The sequence below is a fragment of the Natator depressus genome, chromosome 1 (genome assembly GCF_965152275.1).
Source record: "Natator depressus isolate rNatDep1 chromosome 1, rNatDep2.hap1, whole genome shotgun sequence".
Lineage (NCBI taxonomy): Eukaryota > Metazoa > Chordata > Testudines > Cheloniidae > Natator > Natator depressus.
In genome coordinates, this window is record NC_134234.1 from 115346228 (window position 1) to 115366777 (window position 20550).

The 20550-nt window shown below is 49.5% G+C and overlaps 1 protein-coding gene across 1 annotated transcript in view; it reads right to left on the reverse strand.

Moving 5' to 3' along the window:
* SLC9A4 (solute carrier family 9 member A4) overlaps window positions 1-20550 on the reverse strand; it is a 56676-nt gene that overhangs the window by 16626 nt on the left and 19500 nt on the right. Inside the window, exons 5-8 of the mRNA XM_074945123.1 lie at window positions 16818-17020; window positions 15802-15888; window positions 13917-13987; window positions 2955-3116 (exon numbers count right to left, since the gene is read on the reverse strand). Coding sequence (XP_074801224.1) covers window positions 2955-3116; window positions 13917-13987; window positions 15802-15888; window positions 16818-17020 — 523 coding nt within the window. The remainder of the gene's footprint in view (window positions 1-2954; window positions 3117-13916; window positions 13988-15801; window positions 15889-16817; window positions 17021-20550) is intronic.

Genomic DNA, 20550 nt, shown 5'->3' on the forward strand with positions numbered 1-20550 from the left:
TAACCCCCTGCCTTGAGCCCCCTGCCGCAACCCTCCTGCACCCCAACCCCCTGCCCATAGCCCCTTCCTGCACACCACACCCCCTCCTGCACCCCAACCCCCTGCCACAGCCCTACATTCATGGCCCTGCATGCAATTTCCCCACCCAGATGTGGCCCTCGGGCCAAAAAGTTTGCCCATCCCTGCTTTAAATCATATCAGTGCTTGTTATCGTTTCGCTCTTTAGGTGACTCAAATAAAATACCCTCAGTTTCAGCTGAACTGAATTAGCAACAGAACAAACATGAAGATTATCTGTATTGTTCTAAAGCACAAATAAAAAGCATACGCTTTGCATGGGATTAGCCATTAATCTGCCATGCTGATAACCTGCTTTCAGATAAAACAAGTTTGACTTGTTACCACTCCCATAAAATCATCTTTATTACCATTCTTTCTCTGATGCTTATTGAAACTTCCTGCATTTTACTTGCAGAGCCCAAGCCAGGTGTTTTATTTGCAAAAACATTACTGAGATTATATCATTTTGGGTGCATAGCAATTAGCTATAACTCTCCGTTGGCCAAAAAAAAAAAAAATCAATCTATTCTGATCACGAATGTACCCAAAATACTGTCCACATTTGTTCTAAAAAATAGAGCTGGTTAAAAAATAAAAGCCAAATTCCCCATCCAATTTTTTCCCCATTTTTTACTACGTTTTGAACTTTCTGTACTCTCCATCCAGTTCTACTAAGAAGAAAGTAGCATCCTAGTGGGATAGCGCTTGTATAATAGTGTTACTGGCAATGAAAACACTCAGTCTCATTCTGAGCCTGCTTACACCAACGTACATCAAGAAAAACTCCCCTGATGTCCAAAGACTGAGCTCAGAAATAAGCCCATCTTGTCTTTCTTATGATTATATTTAAAGTATATTGTCTAAAATTCAGCCAGAAATGTGGTATCTATAGCATCTGCTTGGATGTGCTTTGCCTTTTGAAATTCCTATTTCTAATGCTTATGTTCTCTAAGCCAGTATAACTAAGTGCTATATATTATCTCAAATATAGATGCTTTGTTGCACAGTCAATGGGCAAATACTTAATGCATAGTCCACCTGTAGGAATCCCACTGACATGAATGGAAGTTCTGAGCCTGAAGCGAATCCAGAAGGCTCAACTGAGATCTGCCCTGATTACCACAGAGAAGATTTCTTCCCCTTGTCTCTAAAGCGTGAAAAACCCAGATAGCAATGATATGCCCGTGCAACTGATCAAAAGGGCTGATGACAATGATCCCATCACCCTCCTGCATCCCAAATCTCTCATCCCCATCCCTACCCCAAAGCCCGCACCCCCAGCTGGAAACTGCACCCCTTCCCGCACTCGTGCCCCAGCCCTGTTCCCCCTCCCGCCTTCCAAACCCCTCTCTCCCAGACCAGAGCCTCCTCCTACACCCCAAACTCCTCATCCCCATCCCGCACCCCCAACCGCACCCTCGCACTTACAGCAACGCCGGCCTATTCAGCCAGACACCAATAATGTTCTAAATGGCCCAGTAGTACATAAAGTAGTCCCGCACCCCCAACCAGAACCCTCACCCCCTCCCGTACCCCAACCCCAATTTTGTGAGCATTCATGGCCCGCCATACAATTTCTATGCCCTGATGTGGCCCTCAGGCCAAAAAGTTTGCCCACCCCTGAGCTAGAGGGTTCCTGGCAGCTGCAGTTCCCCACATGCCCTGAGGGAAGAAGAAGGCAGCACAGCGCGCAGGAAACTCTGAGCAAGCCTGGGACCAAGCATCAGGCTGTTTCTCCCTCTGGATCCTGGGCTCTGCGGGGGGCAGGGGAGGGAGGGAGATGGGTGTATAGATGGGGGGGGGGCACAGCTAGGTCCTGGGACGAAGGGGGTGTGGGTATATGGGCCAGGGAGGCCCCACGGCTGGGCTCTGGGGGAAGTATCTGAGTTGGAGGGGCCCTGCAATTGGGCTCTGGGGAGAGGAGGTTCAGCTGTATTGGCTGGGGGGCCCCCGCAGGAGGGCTCCGTGGGGAAGGGGTTGCAGGTGTCTGCACCCCCACACCCCAGCTAGGCTCTGGCAGGTGGGCAAAGGGGCAGATAAACAGGAACGGGGTTGTCATAATGGTTTCTTTAACTCTCTACTCCTGGGGGAATTCTTGTGTGTGTTTGCATTGTTACAAACATACTTGCTGACCGGTATTTTGAAATAAATTACCAAAATAATTGAAACTGGTGTGGTTATGTAGTGTTATTTTGACAAATAAAATTTTCAGAATTTTAAAATATTGTGTGCATAATTTTAATTTTTTTGGCGCAGAATGCCCCCAGGAGTAACCTGAGTTCTGGTCAAGACTAGAAGCTGAAGTACCAAAATACTACAAGAAAGCCTGTCCTTATAGCATTCTGACCCAGTCTAAAGTAGCAATCTTACAAGAGAGCCTGGTCTCATGAGAACTATACCCAAATTTACAGATCCCAGAATTCTCGTTACTAATCTGAACTGAGGGCCAGGCAAACCAATACGCTCCATTCCTTTGTGTTGCTCTCTTTCAACACAAAGCAGCCACAAACCAGAATTTACTGGCCAGTTAAATGAAGCATATGGCCGCTTTGCATCACTGGAGCAGTACAAAGCAATCAGCGAGTACCACTCAGTCTAGATCTGAATCTCCAGGCCTTTGCAGGCATGCCTGATGCTGCTGAAAAACATGGGTAAAGAGACAGTCTTTTCCCTCTTTGTAAACTCAGAACCATCACTGAACATTTCCTTTCCTATGTAACATTTCAAGGTCCCAGCACCTAACATTTATTCCTCCCCTCCCAGTACCTTGTTCTTGTCACATTTCTTTTAAAGTCCTTGTCTCCCTTCACTGTTTCTTCATATCCCCCCCACACACACACACACCTTATTCCTCTCTCCCCTGTTTGGTAAGCTGTAATGAAGCTGATACTCACTGGAGAGAAGCTGTCGATTCAGCTGAACTTGTCATCCCATTTTCTGCCATGTCAATGGCCTGTTTGATTTCCATTTTCTTGTACAGAGATACAATGCTGGATTGGGGCTGGTTCCCCCGAATCAGGATTTTCTTTAGATATGTATTGTCAAACTTTTTAAATCTATGAAACAGAAATGAAAAGAAAATGTAAAAAAGAAAGGAGCCTATCTTCCTCTCTGACAACATCCATCAAATATATATTGTGATAGACCCAGGCCGGTTGGGCACAGCAGAGTAGCCCTATTGGGATCCAGGAAGTGGGCAGGCAGAAGCCCGCCTACTGCTAAAGGATCCCCCCCAACCTAAGAGGGGGGGTCCACAGGCCCTGAAAACCAAGTGATTTTGGGGGACAACTAATAAAATAACAGGAACAGGAGTGCAGTCAAAGGGTCAAACAAAGGGAACCTGATGGGGAAACTGAGCAGAGAACCCCGGACAGCACCACTGCTCTGAGAAGGCGTCAAAGGAGTCAGTGGACACCGCCCAGAGAAACTCTGCCTGGATATGTGAACGGACCGAGGATCGGAAATAGGCCCCGCAGTCACAGGAGTCTCCATCGGCCAACCTCCTCTCCCTGTTTTTAATAGATGGCCGTTTTAGCCAGGGCCAGGAGGAGGTTGACCAGGAGGTCCCGTGGCTTTGTGGGGCCACGGATAGGGAGTGCATAGATAAGGAGGTGAGGGGAAAAGTGCAACCAAAAACGTAACAAAATATTAGTGAGGAGCTGGAATAGGGGCTGCAACCTGGAGCACTCCAGGTAAATATGCACCAGGGTCTCCCTCACGCTGCAGAAGGGACAGGTGTCTGGGATGGGGGGGAACTGGGCCAAGTATACGCCTGTGCTCACAGCTCCGTGAAGGAGCCGACAACCGACATCCCCGGCGGGCCTCAGGACCAGGGTGGAGTATAGGCTGGCCCACAAGGGCTCCTCACCCTCTAGAGATGGCAGGAGGTCCCGCCACTTTGTGTTGGGGTGGGATGTGTGGGTGAGGAAGTGAAGGGTGTGGAGCACGAGCGTGTATAGATGTTTCTTTGGCGCAGTCTGAAAACGAACCGGCTGCAAGTCGTGCAGACAGCTCATGGTGAAGGAGGTGGGGGGGCTGGTTGGGTCCATGAGGCAAGGGCCTGATGAAAAGGTCCAGAGGGCCTGGGGTGGAGGGTGGGCGGGGCATGCCCTCTCACAGGGCCTGGTGGAGATAAACCCGACCAGTGGGAGGTAAAGCGGCCCTCACTCCTGAAGTACGTGCTGGGGAGTACAAGGTCTGGAGAGCCCCATGTGCTGAGCGTCAGGGGATCCAGCCAGTCTCCCCGATCGTAGTCCAGGAGGTCTCTGATTCTGGTAACTTCTGCCAGGACCAGCCTTTGGTGCACCGAGGGGGACTCCGCCACCTGCGCACTGAGCTGGGGATTGTATAGCAGGGGCTCCGTGAGGAGATCTGCCCCCTCAGTGGCCACCACGGACCTGGTTGCCGAGAATAGTTTCCAGGTCCGGAGGAGGTCCTGGGAGAAGACTGGCAGCCTGGAGAGGTCTCGCGGAAGACCTCTCGGATGGAGATAAAGGAGCTGCAGGTCGTATCGGAGCCCTCGGAAGTGGTGCAGGAAGGCGTGCGCCAGCACTCTCCACACCAGACTACCTGTACCATAAAAGAGCCTCTGCAGGGCATGGAGGCGGAAGGCACTTCAGGCCGTACCCTTCCTCCTCCAGGGGCAGGTGGAGGACCCCTGCAGAGACCCAGTGCACTCCTGGCCTAAAGAACTCCAGAATCACCAACCAGAGGTTGGCCAGGAAATCCGGGGTTGGGACCAGGGTGTTGAGCCAGTGCCAGAGCATGGACAGGACTAATTGATTGAGCGCCAGTGCCCTCCCTCAAAGGGAGAGGCACCAGAGTAGTCCTGTCCATTTCCAGAGCCGCTCTGTCACCCTGCCCTCTAAACTGTGCCAGTTCCCCGGCGGAGACGGATGCGTGGCAGGAAGGTAAATGCCGAGATAGAGCAGCGGACCCGCACGCCACCGGATGGCCTGAAGGGCAGGTGGGAGGCAGCTCGCCTGCCAGCTGGCCCCAACCACCAGGCCAGAGCTCTTGACCCAGGCAGAGGAGGCTGCCAAGTAGACAGCCTGGCACAGGTGGAGGTTTGCCAAGTCGCCCGGGTCCAGGACCACGAGGAGAACATTGTCAGCGTATGCCAACAGGACCAGCCTCAGCTCTGGCTCTCGGAGCACCAACCCCGTTAGCCTCCAATGGAGGAGACAAAGGAAGGGCTCAATCTCTGGAGTGTACAGCTGGCCAGAGGGGCACCCCTGCTGTACTCCCCGCCCAAAGCTGACTGGCTCGGTCAGGGTCCAGTTGAGCCTGACCAGACACTCCGCAGAGGTGTACAGCTCCTGGAAAAAGCCCATAAACAGGGGTCCAAAGGCTAATGCTCACAGAGTGCCCAGGAGATACCTGTGATCCACCCTGTTGAACGCCTTCTCCTGATCCAAGGACAGGAGGGCGAACAACAGACCATCCCTACACCCAAGCTCCAGAAGATCCCGGACCAGATAAAGGTTATCAAAGATGGTACGGCCCAAGATGGTGTAGGTCTGGTCTGGGTGGACCATGTCTGCCAGCACGAACCCCAGCCACAGCGAGATGGCTTTGGCTATGACTTTGTAGTCCGTGCTGAGGAGCAAGACAGGACGCCAATTCCGTAAGTTGCAGAGTTCCCCTTCTTCGCCAATAAGGTGAGCACGGCTTGTCTGCACGACAGAGGGAGAACCCCGCTCTGCAAGGACTCGGCCCAGACGGTGACGAGGTCCAGGCCGAGGATGTCCCAGAACATGCGGTAGAGCTCCACGGTCAGCCCGTTCAAGCCCAGAGATTTATTGGTGGGCATGCGGCGGAGGGCTTCCGAGAACTCAGCCAGAGTGAGAGGCAGCTCCAGCCGGTCTCAGTTGCCTGCACTGACCGTCGGGAGCCCATCCCAGAGCACTCTGCAAGTGTTAGGATCAGTCAGATCCAGGGAGAAAAGGCCTGCATAGAAGGTCCTGGCCCTCCCGCACATCTCCACTGGATCCGTGAGGGGGGTGCCATCCTCTGCTAGGAGGTCGGTGACGTGCTTCTTGGGTCCCCCCCTTTTTCTCCAGGGCGTAGAAGCAGGAGCCGTGACCCATCTCCAAAAGGAGGCAGATTCGGGATCAAACAAAGGCACCCCAGGCCCGATGGTCCTCGAGGGCCTGGAGCTCCTCCCACTTCTCCCAGCATGCCCTGCAGAGGGATGGATCCTCAGGGCTGGCAGCCAGACGCCTCTCCAGCTCTAAGACCTCCTGTTCCAACTGCCCTATCACCGCATCCCTCTGTCGGCTGGCGCCCCGGGTGTAGTCACGGCAGAAGAGCCGGGAGCGCACCTTTCCCACATCCCACCACCGCCGTGCCAAGGAAAAGACACGCCTCTGCTCTCACCAGGCCAGCCAGAACTCCCGGAAGAATGCCACGAAGCCCACATCCTCCAGCAAGCCATTGTTAAAATGCCCATAGGCCGGCCCCGGCCTCTCCTCACAGAGAGAGGCCGTCATAGTGGCTAGATGATGATCTGAAAATGGGGTCGGCCAGATGCTGGAGGAGTGGGCCCGTGAAAGATGGAAATGTGACAGATAGATGCAGTCCAACCAGGAGTGGCGTGACCAGTGGGCTTCCACCCAGACCAAGGTGAACGTTGAGATGTCGTCCGGGTGGTGGTTGCGCCAGACATCCATCAGGGAGTGATGGTCGACAATCTCCCTGAGGACGTCCGCAGTGGCCGGGCACTGCTCGGTCCCCGAGCAGTCCCACTCCTCGAGGGTGGTGTTAAAGTCCCCACCCAGGACCAGGCACTTGTGAGGATCCAAGATGTCGAGGAAGGTGGATGCCTGCTGATAGAAACGCAGCTGCTCCGGGCCCAATGTCGGGGCATAGACGTTAATGAGGTTGACCATGAGCCCCTCCATATGGACCCGGAGGTGCAGCCGGAGGCCCGGCACAACCTTGGTGACCTCCAGCACCTTGGGCCGTACGTCGGGGGAGAACAGGATAGCCACTCCAGCTGTATGAACTGTGAGATGGCTAAAGTAAACCCTGTCCCCCCATTCCAGCCGCCAGCTATCTTTGGCAGCCAGATCCATACGGGTCTCCTGCAGGAAAACCACAGAGTACCCCCCACCCCGAAGGAAGGAGAGTACCCGACACCTGCGGAGACCCATCCTACAGCCCCGGGTGTTCAATGTTGCAAAGTTGATGGGTGCCATGAGGAGGGCTGGGGTGGGATCCTCGCCGGCAGGGATGCTCACGGCCCCCATTGGGCTGCGCAGCAAACCGTGACCTATTCCATAGGTGAGCAAGGAGTCACGGAAGCTACGGACCCGCTGGTAGGCTGCGGCGCCCTGCTTCCTGGTCCTTTTACCCTCCCCCATGAGGGCCCTCATGGCCCGGAAGCATTTGATGAAAATCCCCCCATCGCTGGAGAGCGAGCTGCACTTTGTTGCGGGAGCCACAGACGTCTTCAAGGAAGTCCCGCAGCTCTTTTCACAGCATATGTGGGGGTGGGGTCACTGGCCCCTGACCGTCCTCTGGTGGAGCCCCTGGCACAGCCCCATGGCCCACCAAGACGTGCAGGCAAGGGGTGGACCCCCAACATGGCACCCCATGGGCCAGTGCCACACGGCCTGCCTCAGGCTCCAGCTCAGTGGGGGATGGTGGAGGAAAAATAGCAGCCCCTAGTGGGTCAGGACAGGAAAACACAAAGACCACTCCCTGGGGGTCATCTGATGGAAAAGGGAAGGAGACAGCCCCAGGGGCAGCAATAACATCATGGCAGGTGGAGAGGCTAGGGACAGGGTCAGCATCAGGGGCAGGGCCGGGATCAGGAACAGGGGCAGGGACAGGGGCGAGATTCTGGGCTCCAGAAGCAGAGCAACTAGGGGGTGGCACCTCCCGGTCAGGCTCAGAGGTTCGGGGGGTGGGAAGGGGGCTCTCAGCGATGCTGGGCGCAGGCTCCATGGTGGGTTTGGCAGCCACGGCAGCAGGAGGTGGACTATCTTCTGTAGGGCCCCCGCCCGGGAAGGAGGTCAATTGCGCCACACTAACGAGGAGTGCCTCTGGTGGCTCAGGTCCCGGCCGCGTGGCACTGGCCATCGCCTCAACAGGCTCAGCAGCCGTCAGCGGGGTGCCATCTGCGGCCGAGTTGGTGGAAGAGTCCCGGGGCTCCTCGGAGGCGGGAGTGAAAGCAGCAATTGGGGGAGGGAGCATGGGGAAAGGGGGGCTGGAGTGAGGTCTCCCAGATCAAGGCCCGCTGGCAGAGGGTTGCCCTCCCCCTTGGTGATGGGGGTCAGATCCAGGGCCTCGATCTCTTCAAAAATGGAGGTAAGATCACCTCCCACCACCCCGGGGACCTCCTCGCCAGCACCCACGGTGTCACTTGCCTCGGGCGTTGCAGGGGGCTTGGGTGGTATGGGGGAGGAGAGACTCCATCGGGGGCTCCCTCGAGGAGGGATTCCGGGGGAGGGGCAGCGCTATCTCCCATTGCTGCCATGTCATCCCCAGCTGGCACTGTTGGTTGGGATTCAACAGGGGGCAAGGCAGAAGGCTCGGTGTCAGTATCCCCCTACCTGGTCTTCCGGGGGCTCTCCGCATAGGTTGGGAGGAGCAGAGCTCAAGCCTTCCACTTGGCCCACTTCCCCTGTACTAGGACCCAGCCCTCCATAGCATCATCTGGGGGCTGACTAGCAGGGGTTGAGTCAGGGGGCAGGGGCGATGGCTCAGGGAGGTAACGGTGGGGCAACAGAAGGGAGGGAAAACTCCTCCTGGGGCGGGCCCTCTCCCATGCCCGGCAGTATCCCCGCCGCACCCTCCTCTACAGGCCCCGCCAGAGTGCAGGCAGCAGCGGGGGGGCTCTCCCGCTCATCTGGGCTTGCTGGGAAAGGTGTCCCTAGGGCCCGAACAGGATCAGTGGTGGGCTGGGAAGGAGGATGGACGGCTCTGGGCAACCAGGGGGGCTGGCGACAACGGAGCCGGTGCCTTGCCAGGGCTCAGGGGTCCCGGACACTCCTCCTTGCCAGGCCAAGGGGCAGTCCCTCCGGATGTGCCCCGTCACCCGGCAGAGGTAGCACCAGGCCGCCCCTGTAGAATAATGCACCCGGTAGCGGGCCCTCTGGTAGGGGACCAGGAAGGACCCCTCGAACGCCTCTCCGCCGCGTGCCACCGGCGGCAGTTGAAGCTGCACCTGCCGGCAGAACGAGAGGACGTGACGGAGGGCGGGGTCTTTGCAGCCCAGTGGGAGAGGGCTGATAACGGAAATGGGTTTCCCCAGGATAGAGAGGTAAGGAAGTAGAGCAGCATTAGGGAGGAAGGGAGGGACGGAGGTTAGGACACCCAGGTCTTCCAGTGGTTCCAGGAGGACGAACTCCCCCCCCCCCACCGCCAGGCCCTTTTCTACCGCCTCTTGGGCGGTGGCCTCCGATGCCAGGAAGACGACGACCTTCCCGTACATTTTAGAGGCCACCACAATGGCTGTGGGCCCACCACCCTCACCAACGCCCGCACGTAGGTCTCCACGTGGGGCGAGGCAGGCACCAGGAGGCAACGGACACCGTGCTTCCTGGTCATGGCGGGAAAGGGGCCCCGGCCGCTAGGGATGGTAACAGAGGCGGTGTCTTGGAGAGATGATGTAGCGGCAGGCGGGGGGGGGGGCCAGGGAAGGGGCACCCGCAGAGCTGGTGGAGGGAACAGCGGGGAGGGACACGGTGGCCAGTGTCGTGACCTCGGCAGCAGAGGCAGCCCCTTCCATGGAGGGCCTGGTCTTTTTGGCAGGGCCCTTAGCCTTCTTCTTGCCCTGGCTATTCCCGCCGGCTGGGGGGGCTCCCCCAGAGTGGGAGGGGGCAAGGGACATGGCAGCAGCAGAGGTCACGTCATTACCCGCCACTGCTGGTGCCCAGCGGGGGCGGTAACAGGTGGTTCGGCATCGGCGGTTAAGGTAGAGGCTGGGGGGGCGACAGTGGGGCAGGCGGGGGAGGGACAGTTGGGTCTGCTAGAGGGGCTCCACCCTCCATGTCTCCTGCCATAATGAGGTGGGGGGGGGAAACACCAGAGGGAAGAGGGAAAACAGGGAACAGATCGACCACTCCTCCCCACTAGGCTGCAGGCAGGGGAGGAGGGTGCCGGAAGGGGAGGGAGCTATCAAGGGCTTGTGGGGGGCAGTCACTGACTCAGGATGGAAATCCGGCTCCTCTAACTGCACTAGGGGTGGGGGGTTATAACAACGTTGGGGGGTGCGTGAGATGGGGCAAACTCAAACAGGGGAGGGGCACAAGCACATGGAAGGGGGCATGGGCACACAAGGGGAGGGAGTAATCAGGGGAAGGGAGACCGCAGGCAGCGGGGAACAACCAGGCTGGGGGTGGGGCAGAGGAACCAAGGGGTTAGCTTCAGAGGCTGGGGCAGGACAAACAAACAAAAGCTGCAGAGGGAAATGGGTGGGGCAGGCAAACAAACTGAGGCTAGCGAGGGGCTGGGGCAAGAGGGGGGGCAAAAGACTGCAAGGGGCAAATAGTGCAGGTAGCAAGGGGCAAAGCTGGGGGCTTGCTGGAGGGGGTCAGTCCAGGGGGGGGGGGGCACGTGCGCCCATGTGCATTTGCGAAAAGTCAGTTTGGGCTGGCTGCTGCTTCAGGCCCAAATGGTGGGAAAGGGTGTGGCAAGCCAAGCAAGCAGCGGAGTCCCAGAGGCAGGAGTTTGTGGCAGATGGTAAGTGTCCACTGGGGGTGGTGGAAGGGGCAGCGATGATGGTGGTGGGGGTTTGGGGGGAGGACACAGATGAACCAGGGGGCAGGCTCAATGCTACACGCCCTGTGTCCCCACAAACACAGTCAAGACCCCCGCCACAAGAGCACAGTTCAACAGTTACTCAGTCTTAAGGCTCCTTCCACAGTGGCCTGCCGAGTCTCTGTGCACTCCCCCAGCAGCAGATGGTCCTCTTCTTCTCCTCCTTCGGGTTCCAGCAGCTCCAGATGGCAGTCCAGTGGCCAGGCAGGTAGAAAGGACCTCTCACAGGTGGTGGTGGTGTCTGCAGTAGCAACGGCCAGGGCTGGGGTCCCTCACTCCCCTGCTCTCGGGAGGGGGCTAATAGGCCCCCCCCCCAAGGGGCTGTAGCAGTAGCAACAAAAGGTGGGGGGTCCAGTGGCTAGCCAGCAACCAGGTAGCAGAGAAGGGGTGGGGGGGTGTCTGGCCCAGCCAGGGGAGTAGCTGGAGCAGCAAGAGCCCAGGGCCCGACAACAGTCTCCTATCTCCCTCCAGGCCAGTTGGGTACAGTTGAGTAGCAAAAGGCCACTAGATTAACAATTTTCTGTTCCCTGACTGACCAGAGCAGGGGCTGCTCCAGGCTAATGAGAACACCTGACTCCAGTTAACCTGCAAAGAGTCAGGTGAGGCCATTAAGCTAATGTGACCACTTGACTCTAATTAAGGCCCCTCTGATACTATAAAAGGGCTCACTCCAGTCAGGCAGAGAAGAGCTAGGGGAGAGGAAGTACAGTTGAAGGGCTGGTTAATGAAGACACTCTCCAGTTACTGGTAAGGGAGAAGTAGGAGAGCTGTGGGGAAGTGGCCCAGAGAATATAGCAACTCTAGCAGTGAAAGGTTGGCTGCCAACAGCTGCTACCATTAGGGTCCATGGACCAGAACCCAGAGTTTCTGAGTTTCCCACAACCCACCACTACAGAAACACCTCCTGGGAGGGGGGGAAAGCAGGCCCCTGTCATGAGAGGAGGCTAAACTGTTTTGGTATGAGGCTGTAGAAGCAACAGAGACTATAGGAGTTCTCTCACAAACCTCCTTGCTGGCTTATGATGAAAAGGGCTCAGTAGACTGTATCCCTGGTCCTAGAGAGAGAAGGGGTATGTAGAGGGTTGCAGTGAGCCTCTGAAACTAGCATAAACCACCTGGAAGCGTGGGACCCACAGGGACAAGGTTGGAGCTCTGCCACAATATATAATTGCATGTTGGAAACTGAATCCAAATTGTAGGCACTTGTGGCCTACTGAAGGACCAGTGAACAGAAACCTGTTGGAGGACAAAGGGCATGGCCTACTGGTCCACAAGGATGGTAAATTTGCTATACAAAAGAAAGAAACAAGCTGCCATCATAGCAAAAAGAAGATTGGGTGAGTGTTAGCATATAGCATCGCCACAATTGTATGAAAAGAAAAAAGGGGCCAGTCTTTCATGCTCTTGTACAAATGTGGTATTCTAATAAGGTATAACAGCAGCAGCTGCTGCACTTACAAGCAATGCCAGCCTATTCAGCCAGACACCAATAATGTTCTAAATGGCCCAGTAGTTAGGTCCCATTATGTTGCTGATCATTTTGAATCCTGACAATTAGGGGAAAATATATACGTCCTAATATTCTGAATGCCAGAGAAATTGAATGGACTACAAAATTATGTGTGTATGCATGCTGCATATTATAATATACCACTAATGTGCTCCATACACCAGTTTGAATGTGTGTGTTGAGGCGTGTACTGGCTTTCAGGCATTAGCTTAACAAAATAGCAGCAGGTCTGCTTATAATTTTTTTTCTATGGGGTAGTTTGCTACAGCAGAGAACTGTGCTTTAGAGTGTTATGAAAATCAGTACAGAGTTTATACAATTTCTTATAATAAGCAACTGTTTTTAATATTTTTTGCTATAACAGAAGACTGTACATAGCTCTGCTTTGTTCTGTGAACAAGGATGCTCTGCCGAGCTCTCTAGTCCACAGGAAGTTAGCCTGAGTGTCAGTTAACCAAGGTAATCAATTCTTAAAAGCCTATTACTTTTAATACAAGGAATACCTTCATTTTTATATGACTCCCATATAAATATTTTCATATGATGTGTTTCTTTAGCCTTTACCTTGACTGAAACAGTAACTTACTAGTAGTATTCATAGTCTCCTCCTATCAGGTCTATTGGGTGGATCTGAGAGAAGTGACTGATATTCAATTTATCTCAGTTGCGATGCCTTCAACTGTGTCTGTGGCTTCAAATAGGGAATTCTATTGCCTATGCACCACTGTTATCCTCAATAGATTCTCTGGAAGGCCATTTTTAGTCCATTACATATGAATTCTATAGTTCATAAATTTATTGCAATGAAGGCCGTCTCTCAGGCAGAAAAGATATTCCACCCCCTAAAGGCTTGTATTACTGCTCTATATAGCAACCGTATAACCATATAACCATATAGCTCTATAAGCAACCCTGAGCTTGCAGAGGTTTTGGGCAGACTGATGATCATATGTCTATCTCCACATTCAGATCTGATAATCTAAAGGTTACAAATCAAATGGCAATTTAGAAATCGAGTCAACATCACAAATTGTCTCATCTATCCATCGAAGGTATAATGCTGCTCTCATATAATTCCTGTATTAAGTTAATGGAAACATCATTTGTGTGCTCTCGCCTAGATACAGAAGGCAGTATAATTCTGAGACCAGGAAAAAAAATTAATTATTATTACCTTTGTCCCATATGTTTGCACAGTGATTTACATTCAAATAAAATGACAGCTCCATGCCTCAAGCAGCTTGCAATTTAAAGGGCCACTTTGAAGAACGTTAGGTTTACATTTAGGCCTTGTTTGCAGGCTTTCGTGTGCACGTGGCATGAGAGTGTATGTCATGCTCCTCCTCTTTGAGGAAGCACAGCAGTGAAACATATGAATGTTGCACTCCAAAAGATGATGATTACTCAAGAGCTCGGGTTATATTTTAGAACAGGATATGGTGCATATCCCTAACGTTTTCATTCTAATCTAACCTTCTGAGAGCACAAAATGAATTTCCTACTGTATTTACATTTGAGTAGATCAATAGGTCACAGCTAAATTACTTTATTATACCAGACAGTAATAAAACATTCTTACTTGTCTCTCAGTTGAGAGTGACTCCAATGCCCACATATATCTTCAATTCCAGCCTTCAAGTGATCCATCATCTAGAGAAAAAAATACAACAAACCAATGGTGATAACATGAAATCAATGTCAAAACAACTCTTCAGCAATTGAAGATCAGATTCTAAGGAAATTAGATACTGATTCAAATTAAACAACATAGAAAATCTAAAATTTTATAAAAATCCAGACAAACTTCCCAATATGCCAAGGTCTCTGATCTTTTTATTTTTCCATAAGATTGTCTGATCTATATAAGTAAATCTGCTACTAATTACCAGAATTTACAGGCACATCGATGTGTTTTCAGCACAATAAGGTGGGACCTCAGGAGAAACAGCTTTAAAATTCCAGTTATGACAGTCAAATTACTGTAAGTAATACTATTTTAGATAAAATCATATCTGGCCTCTTTATAAAGATAAAAGCACTGAGGTTAATTTCAGGTCAAATTAAAGTTAGCTGCTAACATCTACAAATGTGCTTAACTTTATACATATAGTAGTCCCATTAATTTCAGTGGGACTACTCATGGGTAAATGTAACCACATGTTTCAGTGTTTTGTACAGTTTTGTTAAGCTAGTTTAACAACCTTCCCTCTATCCTACCTGTATGTATTATGGGACTTAATATACTTATAATATATAAACTTAAAGTAAAATGTTTCAGAAGAAAATAAATCTTCCAAAATGACTGAGCGTCTTTCAAAATGAATCCTGAAGTTTTATTCACTTTTAATCAACAAAACAGAGTATCCTGATTTAAAACTTTTCTGTTTTTGGTATGTACTCAGGCTGGTCAAAAGATGGTAATGGAATGAGCCACATCTCTGATCCATTGCTGCTTGGCATAGTATAAGCAGCAGTGGAGACAATGAAGGGGCCTAACTGCAGATTCAGGAAAATGACTCTGCCTCATTTTACAGTCGGTTCACATTTGGAAATCCTTCTTCTCAAGCATAAGGACAAGAAACGCTTTAATGAGAACTTAGATTTTGCAGAAGTTGGTGGCACTTGCTGGGAAAGATGCCTGCTCACTATGGTTGTGCCTACACTGCAATCAGAGGTGTGACTGCAGCACATGTAGACCTAATCTGAGCTAGCTTTGACCTAACCTCGCTGGAATAACCATAGCATGTGAAGCCGCAACAGCACAGACTGTACAAGCCCACCTGGGTATGTAGTTGAGCAGTTAAACCCACGCTGCTGCAGCTTTGCTGCTATTGTCATTCCAGCTAGCTAGATCAAAGCTTGCTTGGGTATGTCTATCTGTGCTGCAGTCACACCACTGGTTGCAGAGTGGATATACACTATGTGTGAGCTGGTGAGTGGATTTTTCAAACCTGACTATTGTTATGATGCTGGGATTTTTCTTAATAGCAACGAAGTGTCAAGGTAGAAAGGCTGGAATCTGATTGCTACAATGTTCCATTGCTGTGCCTTTATAAAAAGTTCCATTCTGTAGTTTTGAAATTATAATGAGGTGGCATCCATATCCAGAGGATGTCAGATATTACTTTACAACAGCTTCTTTGGACTCAAACACCATCCAATATTTTTATTAAGATATTTTGGTTGGGATTTGCAAAGGAGCCTAAGGGGCTTATTTGCCCAATGAATTTCAATGGGAACTGGGTGCCTAACTCTCTTGGGCTAATTTGGAAATCCCATTCATTCTCTTTCTAGGATACATGCATCCGATGAAGTGAGCTGTAGCTCACGAAAGCTTATGCTCAAATAAATTGGTTAGTCTCTAAGGTGCCACAAGTCCTCCTTTTCTTTTTGCGAATACAGACTAACACGGCTGCTACTCTAAAACCTTTCTAGGATACAGTTCATCAATAAAGACAACTTACTCGTACATGAACCTCTTCATTGATGGACTCTTTCTTGTTGGTCTTTTTAACATCTAGATACTTGACCAGTGGACCAATTGTGATTCCCTGTATTTAGAAAAATGAGTGAGAAAGTTAATTATCATTTGAAACAAGCAGATAAAAGGCAAAAGATGAAGTGACTATTTTTTTAATTGATTAACCATGAAAACTGTGTCTAGAATACAGGGCTTATTTGTTGTTAGTTGGGCTGGTTAGAAAATGGAGCTGGAGGGGGAGAACAATTTCTGGGAAAAAGTGTCCTTTTTCTTTTAAAATCAAAATTACATTTTCATCAACATTTTCTAACCAACTGTAAGAATTAGTTTCTGTAAACCACCTGGCCTGCTAATCACTCATACCAAGCTAATATTTCATTCCAGAGGGAAAAAATAGTTTCAACAATATCAAAGCATCCCGTTTTGACAGTTTTTGAAAGAAATGTTTTGATTTTTAAAACTTTTGATTTCATTTTAAAAACTGTATACTGTAAGGTAATATAATTGTTTAAAAGATTATATCAAAACAAAATGATTCACCCCAAACACTTTTTTTTTTTCAGGATTTTCATTTGTAGAGAATTTCTAAATTGTGGGGTTTCATTCCTAATCAGAACAAAGATAAATGTTGAAATCACAAAACCCTTCACAAAACGGAATTTCCATCCTGCATAGCCCTAGTTATGACACAAGGGGAACAACTACTCTTGTATATCAGAGTACAAGGTGAAATAGAATATTGGAACATTTTCAGAGAAATTTTTAAGGGAATCTGTTTTTAAATACTTCCAGTGGTGAAGTTACTAAATATTTAACTGAAACTATAAGAAACATTTAATTATCCAGCAAAGGGTTACATCTGGAGACTCTATCTAGCAACTAAAGTATAAAATAGAAGGATTTAATCCTGATTTAAGTGCAAATCTCAGTGCAAGCTTAACTATGAAGCCTCTAGGCATCTCTGTTGTATGAAATGAACCCATTATGAAACCTACTTACCTGAATGAACACAGTGAAATATATAACTACAAGAGTAGCTGTAATGAACATGTTCTTTCTAGGGAAGAGATACATAGGAAGCAAAAATGCAAGAGAGAAACTACTGGCTCCTCGAAGGCCACTGTAGGCAATAATAAGCTGGTCTTTAATGGTGAAGGGATAAGTCCGAAACTTGTTGCTGATATAAAAGAGAGCAAACACACCTAGAAGGGAGGAAAAACTATTGTTAACCAAGTTACAAAGAGAAATACTTTAAGTGCAACAGCATCTTTAGCCTTTAAGCCGTGAACAGTTTTCTTTGCAATTGTGGGTGCTTGTAACTTCTTTTCTGCTCATTTGTTGAGGCTATTTTTAAATATACTATAAATGTGATGCTGCCTTATGAGCAATTAACACAATCTTCTAATGTAGGTTTCTAAATGTTTTTGTATTTTACTTTGCTGAGTAGGATCAGAAGATGAAATAAGTGATATCCACCACCATTTGTATTTTAGACAGGTCTTCCACTGAGGTGATCTGACGACATCCTAGATAAGATCTCTTCCTGCTTTTTCCCCTATAATGTTCTTTCAAGCATTTCTTCTTCCCTTTCACTCCAATGCATTTTGGTCCCCTTCTAAGTTACTCCAGACACTTTCCCCACACAGTAGAAGACCAGTGTGTTTGAACAGTTTTGACAGTTGCATATAATAATAATACCTATGTCTTTATCTAGTACTTTTTCATCAGTATATCTCAAAGTGCTTTACAAACGGCAAAGTTCAGTATCAATGAGTAACAGAAATGGAAAGACATACCGAAGATCACCCAGCAAACCAGGGGCAGAGCTGGGAATAGAGTCCAGGACTCCTGAGTTGCAGTCCAGTGCTCTTCACTGACTCCCTTTAAAGGCACTCGGTAACAAAACAGCTATAGTGGAAGCTGCTTAATTCTGATTTGTTTTGCTTTTAATTAAAGGTAAAACTAATGTGACCGCCTATATAACAGAGGTGACCCTTGCGGTCCCTTCTAACCCTATGATTCTATGTGGCTGGGTGTGGACTGCAGTTTCTGCCTACAGTATATTTAGTTGCTTGCGTTTTTTGTTTTTGGGGGGTTTTTTTGCCATTACCCTCTTGGGTCCTTTTCCAACAGCTTTATTTTCTTAATGAAATGCCCTTGTATCTACGTTTCATATTTAGCCCCATGACACATGTAAATAATGAACAGTTATAATTAGAAAAAATCCATTTTATACATCAACACTATAATAAGCTTATTGTATTATTAAGGTGGGTCTCTTAACACTACAAAGGTTGCATGTCACTTCCCATTATGAGATCCTGTTTTCGGTTGCTTATAGCTTTGTCAAACTTCATTCATTTGGGCTGAAAAGTTTTCCATACTGGGTGTCCAACTCAGGGTGACTGGTGACCTTTATTTGAAAAGCTCTAGAACCCCCATGTGTTGGAACAGGGACTTGAAATTAGTAGGGAGGTGGCCTTTGTGTCAGGGATGTGCCTTTTGCTGTCCCCATTAAAAATTGCTTGCATGTGGCAAAGTTATAAGATTGTAAAATCTCAGTTTGCACATGCTCAGACTTCTTTTTTCCCCGTTAAACTCTCCTAGGATTCCATCCTCACTGAGCATGCTCCAGCCTCTCTCAGCTCCTAGCATGGAACAGACTGCATGGACCATCAAAGAGTAATTGAACCTAGTCCATCCTCTCACTATTCCAGTTGTGACCAGGCTGTGCCTGCACCATCCCCACAGAGATAATGAGCATGCTCCAGAACATGTGGCAAATCCCAACTGCTCCCAGGGTGAGGCCAGGCAGTGGAACAGAGAGCACAGAGCCTCTCGCCTGTGGTCTCTGCAACCCCCCTGCTGGCACCCACAGTGCAGAGAAGAAAGCCACCTAATTTGAATGCAGAAGGGACAAAAGCTGAATCAAGGAGGAGGGAGAGGAGCAGATGGAGACAAGGAGACTAAAGAGGGGGAGAAAAACTGGGAACATCTGGGCACTGAGATTGACTGGGAGCCAGGAAAGAGAGGGAGAAAGGCTGGGACTGGTTAGGCAAGAAGACTTTCTTCCTCTCTTTTTCTGGCTCCCAGTCATAGTCTTCTTGCCCAACCAGTCCCAGCCTATGACTGGGAGCCTTGGACAGGGATTCAGTGAAGGCAGCTGGGGCAGGGAGGCTGGGACTCAGTTGGCTGCAAGGGAGGAACACTGAGACTGTATGAGGAGCTGCAGACAAGGGAGGAGACTGGGCCTGGCTGGGCAAGTAGACTGGGATCAGATGTAGGGAAGGAGAGAAACTGGGAGTGGACAGGGAGATTGGGGCTCAGTCAGCAAGTCGAGAGGTGGAGACTAGAACTCTATGGGAAACATGACCTACAGTGAGAAGCCTGAGGAGAGGAGAATGGAGTGGGACAAGGAGCCAGGGGTGACAGAGACCCAGTTGGGATGGGGACGGGTTGTGGGGGATGGAGCAGAAGGGGTCACACTTAAGAGCAGAGGGCAGAAGAGTCTGTACCCACTAGAGCATACTCCCCTCCTGAATCTGGAAGATCCCCAAGATTCACCATTTCTCTCCTGTCAGCAAATATCTGTGAAATCCACTGACAAAATCTTATACCCCTCTACTGCTGGGCCACATAGAGGACATCAACCTACTATTGCTATCAGCTCAAGTGGCAGAGATCTGTGAGGTGGATAGAAATGTTCCAACCTGACTGATGACCACTTGGGTGTCAATATGGTGGAATTTATTTTTTCAGTTTGCTTTATGTAAAAAATGGAGATAACTGCACAATAAAATCATGCATTAAGCTTGCAAAGTCAAAAGTACTCAAATTAAGAAATGCCAAATCTAAGGTTGCCTCTGCAACTTTAATCTGCCCCCTTGTGCATATGTATTTTGGTATGATCTTTAATTACATGACACATACTATTTTTTCCATAGGACCCATTTCATTCAGTGATATATAAAATAACATTCAAATAAGGAATAATGGTGTCTGAATGCAATGTACTTACTAGCTAGTTGTTTTGGGAATTGTGCCCCATTAGTAGTAACACTTAAATTTACACTGTGCCCAATCCTAGGATCTGGCTGGTGCAGGACCAGAGGCTCTGGGGCAAAGTTAGCTGTGTGCTACCTCTCCACTTCACCAATCCTGGGGTACCAGGAGCCAATTCAACTACCAGAGTATGTCAGAGCAGCCTCAGGGCTGGGTTGCTAGCCAGGGATCATGAGTGTTCTGCCACACCTTTTCCATTTTGACCATGGGACCAGCTCACCCTAACCACTGGAGAGCTTGGGAAGGGCTGGGGTAAAGCTGGTTATGTGAGTTTTACCTCACCTGGAGATTTCCTCCACCCATGCCACCTGAGCTAAGGGAAGGGCTTTACAGGAGTGGTGCCAAAGGGCTGGGATCTCGATTCAGTGTATAGTACTTTATTTACTTTAAGAATAAATTTAAATAGCTAATATTCTCTCTGATTAAAATTGCCGAGACACATTCAAATTGCCAAAAATAGATAAGGAACCATTCAGGATCTCGTTCTATTGGTAAATTAACCACATTCTAAAATGAAACCATTATGAAGCCCACTTACCTAAATAAACATAGTAATAACATGGCCAGCCTAAATATAAACATAATGATGGAAATGGTTTAATTTTATTTAAAAGTTTCCCTTCTCACTGAATCACAAAATCCAGCTTCAGGTATTAACTTTTGAGTTGTT